The sequence below is a fragment of the Scardinius erythrophthalmus genome, assembly GCF_964197995.2.
Source record: "Scardinius erythrophthalmus genome assembly, chromosome: 25".
Classification (NCBI taxonomy): Eukaryota; Metazoa; Chordata; class Actinopteri; order Cypriniformes; family Leuciscidae; genus Scardinius; species Scardinius erythrophthalmus.
Genome location: NC_138245.1, coordinates 17040088 through 17057004, shown reverse-complemented (window position 1 = coordinate 17057004; position 16917 = coordinate 17040088). Strand labels below are relative to the sequence as shown.

The following is a 16917-nucleotide window of genomic DNA, read 5'->3' as shown; positions in this document are numbered from 1 at the left end:
TTGCAAAGATGCTCCTTTTACACTCAGTCACGATCCCCTCACCTACTACCAATTCACCTACTTATTGTGGACCATTTCAGGGGTTTAACTTGGATATTCTATAAGCTTTTCACTTTTACTTTGTCTTCTTCCAACTTTTTTTGGAGTGTGTTACAGCCATCAAAATATAAATTTGTTTGTTTTTACAAAATACACTTAAGTTCATCAGTGAAAACTTAGCAAATCTTTTCTTTGTGCTTTTGCCAGTTAAACAAAGGTGAAAGAGAATTAACAAATCACAGAGTCTTGATTTGATTGCATTTCACAAAATGTCCCAACTTTTCTGGATCTGGGGTTGTAGATTCTGTTTCTTATATTGGGTGGGTTATTAATATTAACAGTTAGGGTTATCTTTTCTGCAGCTTCGTACCAGGTGAAGCAAGGAACCTGTGAGGTGGTGGCCATCCACCGGTGCTGTAATAAGAACAAGATTGAGGAACGTTCACAGACTGTCAAGTGCTCCTGTTTCCCAGGTCAGGTGGCCGGCACAACGCGGGCACAGCCGTCTTGTGTGGAGGGTAAGCGCTCTTCATGTGTGGATGTTTTACAATACATTTAAAGGGGTCATGAGCTATAATGTTCTCTGAGGTCCACTTATAATGTTATCAAGATTTTTACATCAAAAAACATCCTAATTTAGAAGTAATAAGCTATTTTCTATCCTGTTTTTGACCCTCTCTTCCAAACACTCCTTTTTGATGGGCGTTCCACATTCAAGACTTAGAAGTAAATGCCCACTGCTATGACTGGGTAACAGTTTTGCATATTAAAATAAGTAAGTACATGGATGGAGTTACCACAGTTATAATTAACAAAGGATGACTCGTTGTGTTTTTCCATGTAAACGGAATTATGAATGAACGTATCATTGTTTGTCACACTGTCGTTCTTATAGGTTATTCACAGTTCATCCTTTTTGATAAAGTGAAAAACATATATATTGTCATTTGCAGTGTTGAGTTTTAAATAAAATGAAAATCCAGGGGTGAGCCTCCCCCGGGGGGTGCAGAGTTGGGCTGGGCGAAGTGAAGATGTCAATCAATGGAGATTTTTCTAGTTTATCTGTATGTAAATATATCTGTGCAACGCAGGACTGCTGAAACATGTTAGAGAAGCAAAGAAACATGGATGAATGAGAAGAAATTGCGAGACGTGCTTGAGTTATTGGTGGGTTATAAAAAGCACAATAAACCAGTACTGGGAGAGTGCTTTCTGTGATGCAGATCCGAAGCGCACGAGAGCTGAATTTAGTTTACTTTTGTGGCTTATTGCGCTTGAACGTTCTATTACACACACTTATGTGTCAAAATGTCCGTCTTGGTGAGTATTCACGTAAACAAAGTCAGTTATGTCAAAGAGAAAGTAAACAGTTGGTCGAAATTATCATATTGGATCCATGCATGAGATTTTAAAGTGACAGCACCCTAATAGGCCTACTTTTTAACGTTAATGTCAATCAAACAACAAATGAAAAAGGAAATCATTCACTGCTCAGGTAACTTCTGATTTAATTGCATTAAATGCTGTAATATTGAGACTATAGAACAATTCTATATAACAAATGGATTTAACATCAACATTTAATGTTAAAATGTTTGTTTTTATTTGAACTTTATCTCTTTACACACTTTGGTCTGTTCAAGAATAATTATCCAATTGTATATTGTTTATTTTAAAGAATCAAAAGTGCAGTTTCATGTCTTTTCCTTGTATTGTTCAGGTTGATATGGATTTAGAAAGTAATTAGTAATAAGTAATCCAATACTTTTTAGAGAGAGTAGTTAGTACAGTAATCTAATTACACGGTTGAAGATGTAACATTGTGTATGTTGTGTTAGAAGTCAGGCCTACTGTCTTTCACTTTGACCTCCTTTATTTAAAAATGGCTGTCACTTCTGAAACTTTACAGTGTGTACAGTATGTGGCCAAAGACATAATACAATGGCCCAATTTACCTTGGTATTATCATCCATCTCAGGTGATCCTTTCATACGTGATCTGCACAGGCACGTTACATTTATATCTGATATTAATGTCTCCTGTGACCTGATTTTGCTAAATAATAGGTACATTTTGATATCATAGCCGTGTGACAAATGTGACTACATTGTCCTCCGCTCCATCTCATCTCTATTAGCTAAAGGTTTAGGACAAGAGAGTATAGTATGGGTGATGAAGGAGGTTTAAATGTGTCCCTTCGGTCATTGCCGTACGCTCTTAGTTATGAAGGCAAGAGGGCGAATGCTGGCAGCCATTTTTCTTCTTTGTCTTCTTTGACACCCGAGACAAAAGACCCCAATAGAAAGTAGGGAGGGCTGCACCAGGGGAGGTATTCCATGTTATGACTTTCATGGCTCTCTTTGACTATAGTTCATGTAATGACAAAAATGGGTCCTATGCACATTTTGTATTTTCCACAGAAGGCTACAGGACTGTATTATGGAGGAACAAAGAGTCTGATGTAATTGAGAGAAACACAACCAAAAACTATATAAAAAAAGGATAAAATACACAATATATTCACATATTCATTGTTGGTAAGAGATGTTGATTAATTGTGTACATTTTATACTTTGATTAAATAATGTGAAGGGAATGGATACTTTCATTATTTAGCCAATTAACAAGACAAGTATATATATATATATATATATATATATATATATATATATATATATATATATAATTATATGTATATTTATTGAATGATAGATATTATTAATGTTTTCTATTTCGATATATTTTAAAATGTCATTTATTCCTGTGATGGCAAAGCTAAATTTTCAGCATCATTACTCCAGTCTTCAGTGTCTCATGATCCTTCAGAAATCATTCTAATATGCTGATTTTTCTGCTCAATAAACATTTCTTATTATTAAGAATTTTCAAGTTGTGCAGCTTAATATTTTTGTGGATATCGTAATACACTTTTTCAGGTTTTTTTTTTATTAACTGCAAGTTCAAAAGAGCATCATTTATTTGAAGTAGAATTTTTTGTAAGAAATCTTGTTTTGTATGTGGAACAAAATGCAGTTTCTTTTTCGTTTTCTTTTAAAACTGCAGAATGACAAAGAGAGTTGGAGTGGCCGTGTGTGAGCTCACATCAGAGGTCGTGTTGGCTTTGTGCTATATAAGAGCGAGTCAGTAGGATTGACCTGTGTTTTTTTGCAGTGAAGGAGAGAGCGGTGAGGGTCATTTTCCCCTATCAACACTGCTCGATCTCTAGATCCCTCAGGCTATCAGTCTCACCTTCTCCCTCAGGACCACACAGCCCTTGAGAGAGAGTTCACATAAGAACATATTCTCCGCTTCTGAGGCTTCATAAATATCTAATACTCAGCGCACAGTTGGGGAGTAGCTAACTAGAAGTAGTGACACGACTATAACTACATTTTTCAGTAGAGTGTCAGTAGCTTAGCAATTGTGTAGCTTTTCCAGAAAGAAGCAATTTTTCCAACAACTAGTGGTGTCGCATGATAAACTGCTTTATGTCACATTATATGACTTCAATTCAATGCTACAGTTCCCTTGTGTGTAAAGAAAAAATGCATCATGATTTCCACAAAAATATTAAGCTGCACAACTTGAACATTTTTAATAATAAGAAATGTTAATTGAGCAGCAAAATCAGCATATTAGAATGATTTCTGAAGGATCATGTGACACTGAAGACTGGAGTAATGATGTTGAAAATTTAGCTTAATTACATTTTAATACATACTGAAATAGAAAACAGTAATTTTAAATTGTAGTAATATTTCATAAGATTGAGAGAGAGAGAGAGAGAGAGAGAGAGAGAGAGAGAGAGAGAGAGAGAGAGAGAGAGAGAGAGAGAGACAAATACATGAAATGATATGAATAATTGTGACGTTCCTATAATATATTACGGGGAGGCTATGATTGCCCATGCTTTATTAGATTTGTTTTGTGTTGTGTTTCTCTGTTTGGCCATTAGAGGGCACTTTACCCATTCACATATCATTAAAGCTACAGATGAACCTTAGAAGAGCTGAAAGAAACTTCACTGAAACCTTTAGAGGATGAGACATGAACTATACCTTCTTATGGCAAATCAACGATCAGAGTTCAATCAATGATGTACTGAGAACTTGGACTTTAAATCTCATTCAATGAGAATGTAATAAATTAGGGATTAAATATCTCTGCCGTCTGATGTATTGGTCCTTTGGGTCTCTGTTCTGGCTGGGACCGTGTCTAGTCACTCCTCTGTGAGCTCTTGAGTCTCTGTAGGCCTCTGCCGACCTGCCCATTAAAATCTCATTAGCACAGTGAAGGGAAGGTGAAGAGAGATTCCCTTTGGCACTCTGTGGGGAGATCTGCTTTACTCTGCATAAGGGCCTCTGTGTGTCCGGGATTTCTGCTCTGCTTTGGGGATTGAGGGGAGCCCCCTCTGAGCCTCTGCCATCTGTGATTTGGGAATCAGCGCTCAGCCACACATCCAGGAACTTCAAGGCCCTGTCTAAGTCCAACACTTTGTTCATCTAGACATTTGCCCACAGAAAGCTCAATGAATAACTCCCTTTGAAAGGAATAGAGTGATATGAAATACGTGAAATTAGCACATCTGTGTTGAAAGTTGATTGCCAGTGATGATCATCGGTTCACATCATTATGCAAAAATATTTGACCGCAGTGTGTCTTGATTAACCAATCAAAATCAAGTGTTGCTATGTACTCCATATACAGTGCTCCACACAGAGATCTGATCTCACCATCATCAAGTCCATCTGTGATTACATGAAGAAACAGAAAAAACAGACTAAATCAAGAAGATCTGCGCGCAGGTCTCCAAGACGCTCGAAGAAATTGACCTGCAAAGCTACCTGAAAAACTATGTGCAAGTGGACCTGGACAAAAGCTGTTTTAAATGCAGGTGGTCACAGCAGGTGGTCACACCAGCTTTGCAGGTCGGCTTGCCGCAGTTCTTCTGGATTTAGTCTATATATATATATATATATATATTATATATATATATTTATATATATATAAAATGAATGTAGTCTTTTTAATAAAAAGAATATATGTGCCAGTTTATTAAAAAATAAATAAACTGAAAATAAATAAATGAATAAACAAACAAACAAACTGCAGGTATTAGGATACGTTTTTTATTCAGATTACAGTTAGAAATATTATTTTTTTCCAGTGCCAAACACCTTTTTAACACTGTGGGTTGAATCAAAGGACAAAGCAGGATCCACATGCAGCAGCTTTAATTAAACAGACTCAGAACTTGACAGACATAGACTATGGAACAGGACTCAGGAACAGAACAAACAACATTACAAAGTCAAGAACCCACAAACACTGAAACAAGACACAGGGTTTAAATACAGAGACTAACAAGCTAAACAAGATAACAAGGGGGCGTGGCTAATTAGAAACACCTGGGGAAACTAATAAACAAGAAAAAACAAGGGACTACAAAACGTGGCACAGGACAGGAAATGACAAAAGTCCACACAAGACAAGGGGAACACAAGACAGGAATCATAACAGAGCCCCCCACTTGAGCGGATTCCAGACGCTCCTCAGGAAACAGTCAAGGAGGGTGGTGGAGCGGAGGCAGACCCGGGGGCGGGATGGAGGGCAAGGCCCGTGGAGCGGAAGAGGGCCTGGAGACTGTGGCAGGATGGGAGGCCAGGGCGTTCCAGGCAGTTCAGGTGGCCAGGGTGGACCAGACAGTGCAGGTGGCCAGGGTGGACCAGGCAGTTCAGGTGGCCTGGGTGGACCAGACAGTGCAGGTGGCCAGGGTGTACCAGACAGTTCAGGTAGCCAGGGTGGACCAGACAGTGCAGGTGGCCAGGGTGGACCAGACAGTGCAGGTGGCCAGGGTGGACCAGACAGTGCAGGTGGCCTGGGTGGACCAGACAGTGCAGGTGGCCAGGGTGTACCAGACAGTTCAGGTAGCCAGGGTGGACCAGACAGTGCAGGTGGCCAGGGTGGACCAGACAGTGCAGGTGGCCAGGGTGGACCAGACAGTGCAGGTGGCCAGGGTGGACCAGGCAGTTCAGGTGGCCAGGGTGGACCAGACAGTGCAGGTGGACAGGGTGGACCAGACCGTGCAGGTGGCCGGGGTGGACCAGACTGGTGAACAGACTCTGGATCGGCAGACGTGACGGCCATCTTGTCCGGAGACTCTGGATCGGCAGACGTGACGTGAACAGTCTCCGGATCGGCAGACATGACGTGAAGAAGCTCAGGTTCAGGAATAGGCTCAGACTCAGGAACAGAAAGAGGCTCAGGAAGCGTGGAGACGGCCATCTCTGCTGAGGGCTCAAGTTCAGGCGTGGCAGCGGCCAACTTTGCCAGAGATGATCTCTCAGGCGTGGCGGCGGCCATCTTTGCCGTAGACGATCTCTCAGGCGTGGCAGCGGCCATCTTGGCCGGAGGCAAACTCTCAGGCGATGTGGCGGCGGCCATCCTGGGAACCAGAATCAGGCGTGGCCGCCTTCTTGGCTGGAGACTCTCAGGCAACGTGGCGGCGGCCATCTTGGGAACCAGAATCAGGTGTGGCCACCTTCTTGGCTGGAGACTCCCCAAAGCTGCTGCTAGATCCATTTGCGGTGGGTTCTTCTGTTACACTGTGGGTTGAATCAAAGGACAAAGCAGGATCCACATGCAGCAGCTTTAATTAAACGGACTCAGGAACAGGACTCAGGAACAGGACTCAGGAACAGGACTCAGGAACAGGACTCAGGAACAGGACTCAGGAACAGGACTCAGGAACAGGAACAGGACATAGGGTTTAAATACAGAGACTAACAAGCTAAACAAGCTAACAAGGGGGCGTGGCTAATCAGAAACACCTGGGGAGACTAATAAACAAGAAAAACAAGGGACTACAAAACATGGCACAGGACAGGAAATGACAAAAGTCCACACAAGACAGGAATCATAACAACCTTAGGCTACAGTCCATTTTTTTATAATTAACCCTCATTTTGTGTGCATTAAGTACCAGGCAGGCAAATAAACAATCTGAATCAAGTGTTATGCACTCCTTAAATTAATTTTTTTTTTTTTTTTTTTACATTTGGTTTCAATTTTATTTTTTTATTAAAACGCAAATATGTGCCAACTTGTGCAAAGAGACAGAATGGTAGAACGATAGAATGACAGATAGAACGATAGATAGAATGATAGAGAGAACAATAGATAGAATGATTGAAGGAAAGAGAGAACGCTAGATAGAATGATAGAATGATAGAGAACGATAGATAGAACAATAGATAGATAGATAGATAGATAGATAGTGACAAACAAACTTAGTCAACTTATTCAACCAGTTTGGTCAGCCAATTTAATTTGACTGTAGCTTTTTATCAATTCAGCCTATAAAATCTCCTTTAACATAATTACTTTCAGGTTCTTTAGTTCTTAATGTTCTGCATTGATTCCATCTGTTATTGCTGTGTCCTTGTATAAACATTGGTTTAAACGGTGATTAGTTTCACCAGTGTTTGCACGGAATAGATTAGAAATATGTAAATGTGAATGACATATATTATATATAATTTACAACCAGCATGTACATTATTCCATATCTTGTGCCAATGTAAGGCTGAAGTTACATTTATGCAGTGGCAGATATGATGAAAACCCACAGTGACTTTCTTGATGCACAGCGAGTCGTGTGTCAGATTCGTGAGCTGGAATGCCTGCTGTTTAATAAATAGGTCGTTGGGGTCAGGTGTGTTTCCTGCGCTTCTCTTCTGGCATATCTTTAAGGAGACAAATGTGCTGTTAGCCGGCAGAGACTGATACTGAATTAATACACTGCATTAATGTGTGTCAAAGGCAAAATCTGTAGCTAAGCTGATAGTGTTGTAAATTAGGTCATTTCAAGCTTTGTGCTGCCGAAACAGAGTGCTGGGTAATCTAATAGACAGATATAAATGGATTTGGATTGATACTAGGGAGTTTTGAGTCTCTGGTGCATAAACCACAATGTGAGGTGCGTTGTCTAGTTGGAATGCACACACATATGCATATGCATGTACACATATACAGTTTTGTTTAGCAGTCCCATTAATCTCAGGTACTGCAAAATTCAAACAATTGTTTTTTTTTGTGTGTACTGGCATTCTATGTGTAAATTTATTGTAACTTTGTTAGCTTGACTAATTCATCAAAACCTGCTGAATTCTGGAAACATAAAAACATTAAATTTGTTAGTGTGTAATTTTTGTGCTATGAGTGTAAAAAATGGAATTTCAACAATAGAGTGCTGCAAGGGTGGCATATTTTTGTTAGCATTTTAGCACAGGTTAGCATTTCCAATCTGATCTCACGGGAAAACGTACAAATTCTACGAGGCGGCTAATTCGTACGAATTCATACGACCTCACTTGTACAAATTAGATATACGAATATTTTACGAATTGCCCAATTCGCATGAATTCATACGAATGACCTACCCCTGATCCTGCCCCTAAACCTACCCATCACGTGGGTTTAGACAAATCGTACAAATTCGTATGAGTGAAGTCGTACGAATTCGTACGAATTAGCCACCTTTTTATCATTCGTACGAATTTGTAGGAATTGGTCGTGAGATAGTGTTGGCATTTCACCACTTCCTGTTCCATCGTGATTCGTGATGAAGTTGATGGGTTTTTGAATGTTTTTAGAAGTGGCTAAATGGAACTACAGAGGTTGTTGGGACTTGAAATGTCAATATGCCAAACAGGTAACTCATCTACTCATCTCCTCACTAGTCCGCTTTGCAGCCTTGTTGTGTAATACTAATGTTATAATCGTGCTCTTACACGCTATTCTAACTCAAATTATCAGGGACAATGTTTTTTTTAATATAATAAAGTCTAAAAGATTTGCCATAAGCTTAATAGTGGTGATGCTGAAGTCATGCTACTGTTCATTTATAGCCTACATTTAGCTTTTTACTTTTGCCTATTGTATTTTGTAGGCCTATAGTATTTTGTAGGCCATAAAAGTTATGTTCGGTTATGAAGATTGTCATAATAACAAAAACATGTAAGAATCATGAACTTTTGATGATCACAAAGCTTATTTTCTGCAACATTCCAAAAATCCAGCACTCAGCGCTCTATGATGATGGTTTTCAAACAGGCCCCCATGCCATTGGTTGGACAAACAGATTGCCCTGCCCCAAATGTACACTATTGCTTAAGTCAGTGTTGTTGTGTCGGGATGCTGACTTACTGTAAAAAGAGCAATGTTTTGATAATTTTGTTTGAATCAATCTACAAATGGCTTACAGTATGCTTATACTTGACTATAAACAGATGAAACTCGTCAAATGTAAATTGTAAGCACACATAGAAGTTGAAATGCCACTAAACTGATTGCTTTTATCTGTTATCTCTCATTGTCACATATGCGTCATTTTGACAAGACAGTATCACTTTCTCAAGATGTTCATCCCATCTTGCTCTCTGCTTTTCCTTCTCGCCAATTTTTTTCAATCTGTCCCTCTTTCTCTCTTTTTCCCCCTCCAACATTCCTGGCTGACATCTTTTCCTGCAGTTTCCTCAGCCACCACATGATGTCAGACGTATTTCAATCACAGCCCATTTATACCTCAGAAATGGGGGTAGCAAAAACAATTTCTGTATCCTGGATAGTCTCTCACATTTGTAGCTATCTAAATCCAACAAGGCGCTATACAGGAAATCAAAGCTTAAATTAGTGCCTTCATATCCTCAGATAGGGCTTTCATGACTGGAAATAGAAGGACCATCAGTGTCTTGCAGTTGTCCCTGCCACTTCAGCACTAAAAGCGAGAAAAATCCTTCCAAGTACTGTATGTGGGCTTTGGCCAAACTCCATCCAGTTAAATGCCTAAATGGTGGAGTGAGAGATTTGGTGAGGAAAAGCTTAAAAGAGGTTCAGACAAAGGTGTCCACAACTGCAAAACTAAAGCCATTTAACTCCTGCAAAGCTTTAGCAGCCCAGCTGGCATTTTTCTTGGTGGAAGTTTCAAACCCTCAGACCAAAACACCTGCTCTATCATGTGTTGTAAAATATTGAATAATTTTCACCAGAGTCTTCAAAGTCTTTTTCTTTTTTAGCAAACAGTCAGTTTGAGGATCTTAACCTTAAGATCTCAGTAAGATTCTTTAATGTTTTCAGAAGAAGTCTCTTACAAAGGCTGCATTTATTTGATCAAAAATACAGCAAAAATACAACTTCAAATAATTGTTTGCTATTTTAATATACTTTAAAATGTAATTTATTTGTAATTCATAATTATTATTTGTTCCTCAAGAAAGATTTATTATTAGCCTATTACTAATGTTGAAAACAGTTGTGCTGCTTAATCTTTTTAAGAATTTTAAGAAAGTTCAAAAGAACAGGATTTATTTGAAATATAACTATATATCAATATATAAATATATATATTGAATATATATATATATATATATATATATATATATATTAGTGCTGTCAAACGATTAAAATATTTAATCGCGATTAATCGCATAAATGTCATAGTTAACTCGCGATTAATCGCAATTAATCACACATTTTTATCTATTCTAAATGTCTCTTGATTTCTTTTTGTCCCATTATTTTTTCTCATTTTAATGCTCTTATCAACATGGAAAAGTGGATCGGCTTGCTTTGTGCAAATGTTTTTTTATTGAAAACAACATTGGCATATACTGTAGTGTTCAATTTCACACACATTCTCACTTGGAGCAAATAATCTCTCACACAATGTAACACTGTCCATCAATAAAAGGGAGAAAGAAATACTGACGAGGTCCTGATATTGACGAGGGGGCGGAGAATTCGCATCAGCTGTGTGTGTGCTTGGCCATCAAGTGGTATTTCAGACTGGACGTGCTGCGATGATAGCTCAGTTCACAACGACAAAACATACAGATCACCTTGGTCTTGTCAATTGAACCATTTGGCCACTTTTTTAAATTAAACTTTCCATTCAGAATCTTATTGGCATCCATTTCTGCGTTTTTCTTTAATATTAACAGTTTATCAGGTTCCTATAGATTTCTACCTAAGTTCCGACGTTTCTGAATGGGCTGAGGTTGGGATTTAGTGAGTTTGAAGTGAAAGTATTTGATGAATGTATACTATGTGTGGAGAGCATTCACTCAATATTATAATCTACGAAAACTCTTAAGGTATAACTTAACTAAAGGTATACCATTTCTAGGCCCTGAACCATACCTTAGAAAGCTGCTTAAGATATACCTTCTTACGTGCAACGTTACCGGGTGCTGTCTGTGGCGATGGCGCTGAATTGGTTGATATCGATGGCTCGAGAATCAATTATTCTCTTGTGCACACTGTAAAAATAAAAGGTGCCTGGAGGAACCTTTTGGGGTTCTTCACTTCGCCACACCGGCGGAACCGTCTGTAGATCCTCTAGGCACCCTTTAAAAAGGGCCGGTTCTCTGAGGAACCACACAGGTTTCCTGAGGAACTCTTATATTAGGCACTGTGTGGAACCACTTTGGGTGCCTCCAGGAACCAAATTTCATGTTTTTTAAATATTTAATTTCATGTTGTTACTATGGTTACCTTTGACATCTATTATAATAAACAAATTGAACCAAATACAAAATAAGAATTGTTTATTACATATTTGATATTCATTTTTATACATACACTTCCATGCACATGGGGAAAAAAGCTAACTACAGATTAATATCAATGAATACACAAAAAAATAGTATAATACATAAGGAACATGAATAATCAACCATGTATATACAATAGATAAACAAGAAAAGACATCTCAACAAAATGCATGGAAACACATATGTTCCACGAAATAAATCAATGTAAAAAAATTACATTTGAACTAATTAAAAATGTCCATCATACTTAACTTTAAAACATTTGTGTCTCAGTCCGATGGTTAGTCTGACATCACCGTTTCCAAGTCCAAAAGCTTTATCAGATGCCAAAAACAAACAACAGTGCTAATATGCACTCATTGTGCTGTAACCTTTATCTCTATACTGAAATCTCTGATGGTTAGTTATTCAGCTATTTTGAATCATAAAATGTTGAAGTCTGGGATGCCGTTTGACTGGAGACTGTAATGTACACTATGGCTTTTGAAAATCTTAAATGTGTGACTTGAATCAACAGTGTTCATAAATGGTTGTTGAGTATTCTCATGAAACAAGATAGAGGAAGTAGAAGTAGAGGCTTCGACCCGGAAACAGAGTTAAGGTGCAGTAAAATGATCTGTTGTTCTGTGAATGTTCACTGGTGAATTCCAGTCATTTCAATAAGAATCCACACGATCAGCAATTTCGTTTGTGGTCAAAAATGTCACTATGGGACCAAGTTGGTGTGAGGTACTTAACGAGTTAGAAAAGTGAAAAGGTACAGCATCGTTTTCCGTTTGTTTTTCGTCTTTTCTGGTGGATGGTCCAGGCACTTCAGTGATTTTCAGGTCTACAGGAGGATTTTTATTCTTGATCAAACTTGTATTTCAGCTTACCGAGATCCCTGCAAAGTACAAAATTTGCTGTTAGTAATGTTATTAAAGTGATAGTTGTGAAATTTAAATAATTTCCTCAGCCTTGTGACGTTCCAAACCTGTTTGACTTTCTGTCTGTGGAACCCAAAAGCAGATCTCAGGCATAATGCAACCCCAGTCACCGTTCGATTTCACTGCATGAAACAAGCAGAAAAGAATTGTGTAAATCATTCATGAAACCATTCTTATGTACACTTGTCTAGTTCAATTCAATGCAACAATTTATGTGAAAATGGTTAAGCTCCAAAAATGTCCCAGAAAAGATCCTAAAAATAATCAATGAGTTCACAACTCACAACAAAGGTTGTGTTGCAAGTCTTCTGAAGCCTAATTGCTTTTTCCTATTTTTTTATTTTTATTTTTTTTGTCGAAAAAGACTAAACTTGAAGTTATAATTCAGAGTTAAAATGTCTATAGCATTTTTTGTGAATCAAACCTGTGATATTATTTTTCTGAGTAACATGAATGAGATTTGAGATCATGAGAAAAGATTTTCAGAGAGTAACTGATTAAAAAACACAAGTACACAGTCAAACAATACAATTTCACACAGAGAAAGTTCATAGTAATAAAGTACTGCATGTGGTGCAGGAAACTTACTGTAATTCAATGTTGCCACTGAAATGTTCAGATTATTTTAGAAATGTAATGGTTGTTCTGGGGAAACAAAAGAACAAAGCTGATTATTCACAACATAATATTTATTGACTAGTAAATGGAGAGAGAATGAGGGCACCTGTAGTAAGTAAAGTTAATGTTAGGCTAAACAAAAACAGAGCAAACTATAACCTGTTTTTGTTATTCATAACAAACGCCAAGAATCAGAGAATTTTCTAAAGTAGTTAGGCTATATCAGCAATTTGAAGACACAGTTGTACAAAATGTTGAATTGAATGAATCAATCTAAGACAATAAGTCAATCATTTCCATTTGTTCATTAGATCAACGTAGTTAGCATCGCGGCTAAAACCTTCATACCAGATACTGTGCAATAAACGAGTGGTAAACACTGTAAAAACGTAGTAATGTATAATACATTTAGTTTATATATATGTGTTTAAATATATAGTGAGTAGACTCTGTATTTATATTTATTTGGCGAGTTTACAAACCTTGTAATGGAGAGCCGAACAAACGGCGGAAGCTTTGATGAGAGGAGCCGTTAGTTTCCTGATGACGTCGATCAGCTGAGCTTTGTTGCGCGCGAGCAGCGCAAGGATCACTGAAGCGACGACAGCAGAGGAATAGCAGCAGTTTCGTGACAGAATAATACTTTTCTCCTCCTGCTTCTTCTTCTTCATATAATATTATTATTATTTAGTGTTGTTGTTTAAGGTTTAAATGACTTAATAAAATAGGCCTATACTAAATATATGTAAGCTACCCAAGTGAAAAAGACTAGGTTACTGTTAAATGTATTAAAATGCATTAAAGTATATTTGTATTGTAGGTCTACTAAAAACACACTCAAGTACATTTTTACTACATTTAATAGTACATCTTTTTCACCTGGGTATGTATACTGAATCAAACTTGCCTATAATAATAATAATAAAAATGCATTAAAGTATATTTGTATTGTAGGTCTACTAAAAACACACTCAAGTACATTTTTAATACATTTAATAGTACGTCTTTTTCACCTGGGTATGTATACTGAATCAAACTTAAGTAGCCTATAATAATAATAATAATAGGATAATAATAATAATAATAGAATAATAATCTAATTCGGGCCTCACTGAACCATTGGGTTCCTCCAGATGCTGGCTTTAACATAAGAGATCTTCCAGGAACCACTTAAATGTTAAAAGATCTTCCAATAACCCTTTTATCGCATTTAAGTTCCTCTATTTTCCCCCAAAGCACTTCGAGGTCTCATGGTAATGAAAAGGTGACTCCAGAACCTCTGAAGTAAATACAAAGTGCTTAAAGGATCCCATAAGTTCCAGCAAGAACCTCAAAGATTGTCAATGCTCCTCCAGTAACCCTACTATAGGAAAAAGAGCTTTGAGGCACCAAAATTACATTTTGAAGTTCCTTGAGTATCCAACAGGATACTTGAGGCTCCTTTAGTTTTTACAGTGCAGGGGCTGCTTCACTGCATTATGTGAGAAAGTGGTGTTCTTTATAAAAGAAGCACTTCTCTTTCCTATTTTTGTTCGCTGAGGTGGAGTAGCGATGAAATATTGTTCTTGTAAATACTTTCCAGCATTTCAGTAATAAAAGTGTATAGGCTACATCTTACGTACGGTGCTCGGCAGTGATCAAAAATAATTTAAACAGTGAATTTTTAATCTCTTCTTGTAAACTCAGAGATGTGGATTCAGACGGCAATTAAATTACCACATGACCTGTTTGTCAAAAAACAGAAGGTAGGCTAATTTGGCCAGGGATTTTTACATGGGTTGGGTGAGAAAAAACACTGACAATTATGGATTCGGACGGCAATAAAATCTACGACTTACCCGTGTAAATGTTTAAAATAGGGTACCGTACGAGCCCATGAGAAACAAGTAGCGTCCGAATAGGACTTAACTGACAGTATGCTTTCACTGGCCTTTGAAAGCGCTCTGCAGACGGCGCCGTCTTTTAGAACAACTATTCGCTGTATCGCTGCCATAGTTTGAGCAAACTCCCCACCACAATCATTGCCTTTAAATAGACTATTAAGCCTTTAATGGTTTGCCAGCTGATGTACCTTTGGATAATTTAATTAAAAATCTAACAACAATCAGTGTAATGACAGTTTTATTCTTTGCATGAAAACACTTGAATTCGCCTAATTGAACACTGTCTGGGTGTATTAAAACTTCAGAATTATATTCGTGTAGACCTGCAACAGTGATAAGGTAAAGCTAAGAGTGGTCCAGACCAACCCTCCAAACGTATGACTTACAGAAGGTATACTTAACTAGTGTTTCGGGAAACATGTATTAATGATAAGGTACAGCTTAAGGTGTAATTTAAGAATGACGTAGCGTTAAGAAGGTTTCGGGAAACGCAGCCCTGAACAGTAGTGTGTATTATAGGAACAAATGTTGGTTTGTCGTTGCTACTAAATTTGTATTTCTCATTAATTAAAGAAAACTATTTGTTTGATATTTTTTTTAATAATAACTTTGGTAACATGTAAGACAAGCCAAAATAACAATTTTAAAGGGGGAAACACATATTTTGTGTTTAAAACTACTACCTTTAATGCTAGGATAATTTAATTTAATTTTAAACATGGGGTTTGTGCCTCTAATGCTTCAATAAGGAATGTGAGCCACCAAAGTATAGATTATTTATGTCATGAAATGAAGACAGATTTACCATTAGCATATGTTTACATTAGAGCTGTTATAAGAAGGAAGATGTGTGTTTAAAGGTCCCGTTCTTCGTGATCCCATGTTTCAAACTTTATTTAGTGTGTAATGTTGCTGTTAGAGCATAAATAATATCTGTAAAATTATAAAGCTCAAAGTTCAATGCCAAGCGAGATATTTTATTTAACAGAAGTCGACTACAGTGAACGGCTCGTTTGGACTACATCCCTCTACTTCCTTCTTTAATGACGTCACTAGAACCGTTTTTTGACTAACCTCCGCCCACAGGAATGCTCCCTCAACTCTACTGGCTACTTGCACACTTCTTATAACTTACTGTTTACTCAGCTCTTACGGTGATTTTCTGAAGTAAAACTGACGCTTCATCTTTTGTGTGATGTACAATAAACTTTATTAAACTCATCAGTATATGTTTGATCATCATTCTGACAGCAGACTTGTAGGCTATTAATAAATAATGGATACATAGCCTACAAGCAGATAACAAATACGTTATAATAACCGTAATTAAACTACTAAACTATACCTGTTTCATCTCTATACAGCACTCTGACTCTGTAGGCATTATTGTCCGACTCGAAATGAACGCCATTACTGAGAGTTTCTGATATTATCATCATTCCGTGAGCTGAAATTGTCCTGACAGACTGAGCGCGAGCTCATGAAGCTCCGCCCCCTGTGTCGTCCAGCAGCAGCTTATTTGCATTTAAAGGGCACACACTAAAACAGCGCGTTTTTCTGAGCCCCAAAAAAATGACAATTTAAACATGCTGTAAAAAATGATCTGTTGGGTATTTTGAGCTGAAACTTCACATACACACTCTGGGGACATCAGAAACTTATTTTACATCTTGTGAAAAGGGGCATAATACGGGACCTTTAATGTGAATTTAAAGCATGCTGGGAGCTTTCCACTAGAAGCAGACCCCCATGACCAAAATGTATCATAACAACACTTGTTTTTGGATGCTAACTCAAATAATACACTCATATTGTTTGTTTAGTCTCACGCCACACTCA

The 16917-nt window shown here is 37.7% G+C and overlaps 1 protein-coding gene and 1 long non-coding RNA gene across 2 annotated transcripts in view; one reads left to right on the top strand and one right to left on the bottom strand.

Annotated features, from left to right (window-relative positions):
• Nucleotides 1-16917, top strand: part of tafa4b (TAFA chemokine like family member 4b) — a gene marked incomplete at both ends in the record, with an annotated part of 51215 nt that overhangs the window by 16221 nt on the left and 18077 nt on the right. Inside the window, one exon of the mRNA XM_081357674.1 lies at nt 402-557. Within this exon, the coding sequence (XP_081213800.1) occupies nt 402-557 (156 nt within the window). The remainder of the gene's footprint in view (nt 1-401; nt 558-16917) is intronic.
• LOC308685402 lies at nt 12426-13224 on the bottom strand. The gene is made up of 3 exons (XR_014029452.1): nt 13166-13224; nt 12625-12699; nt 12426-12534 (listed from the first exon to the last, which is right to left on the bottom strand). It is a non-coding gene; the product is annotated as an uncharacterized lncRNA (long non-coding RNA).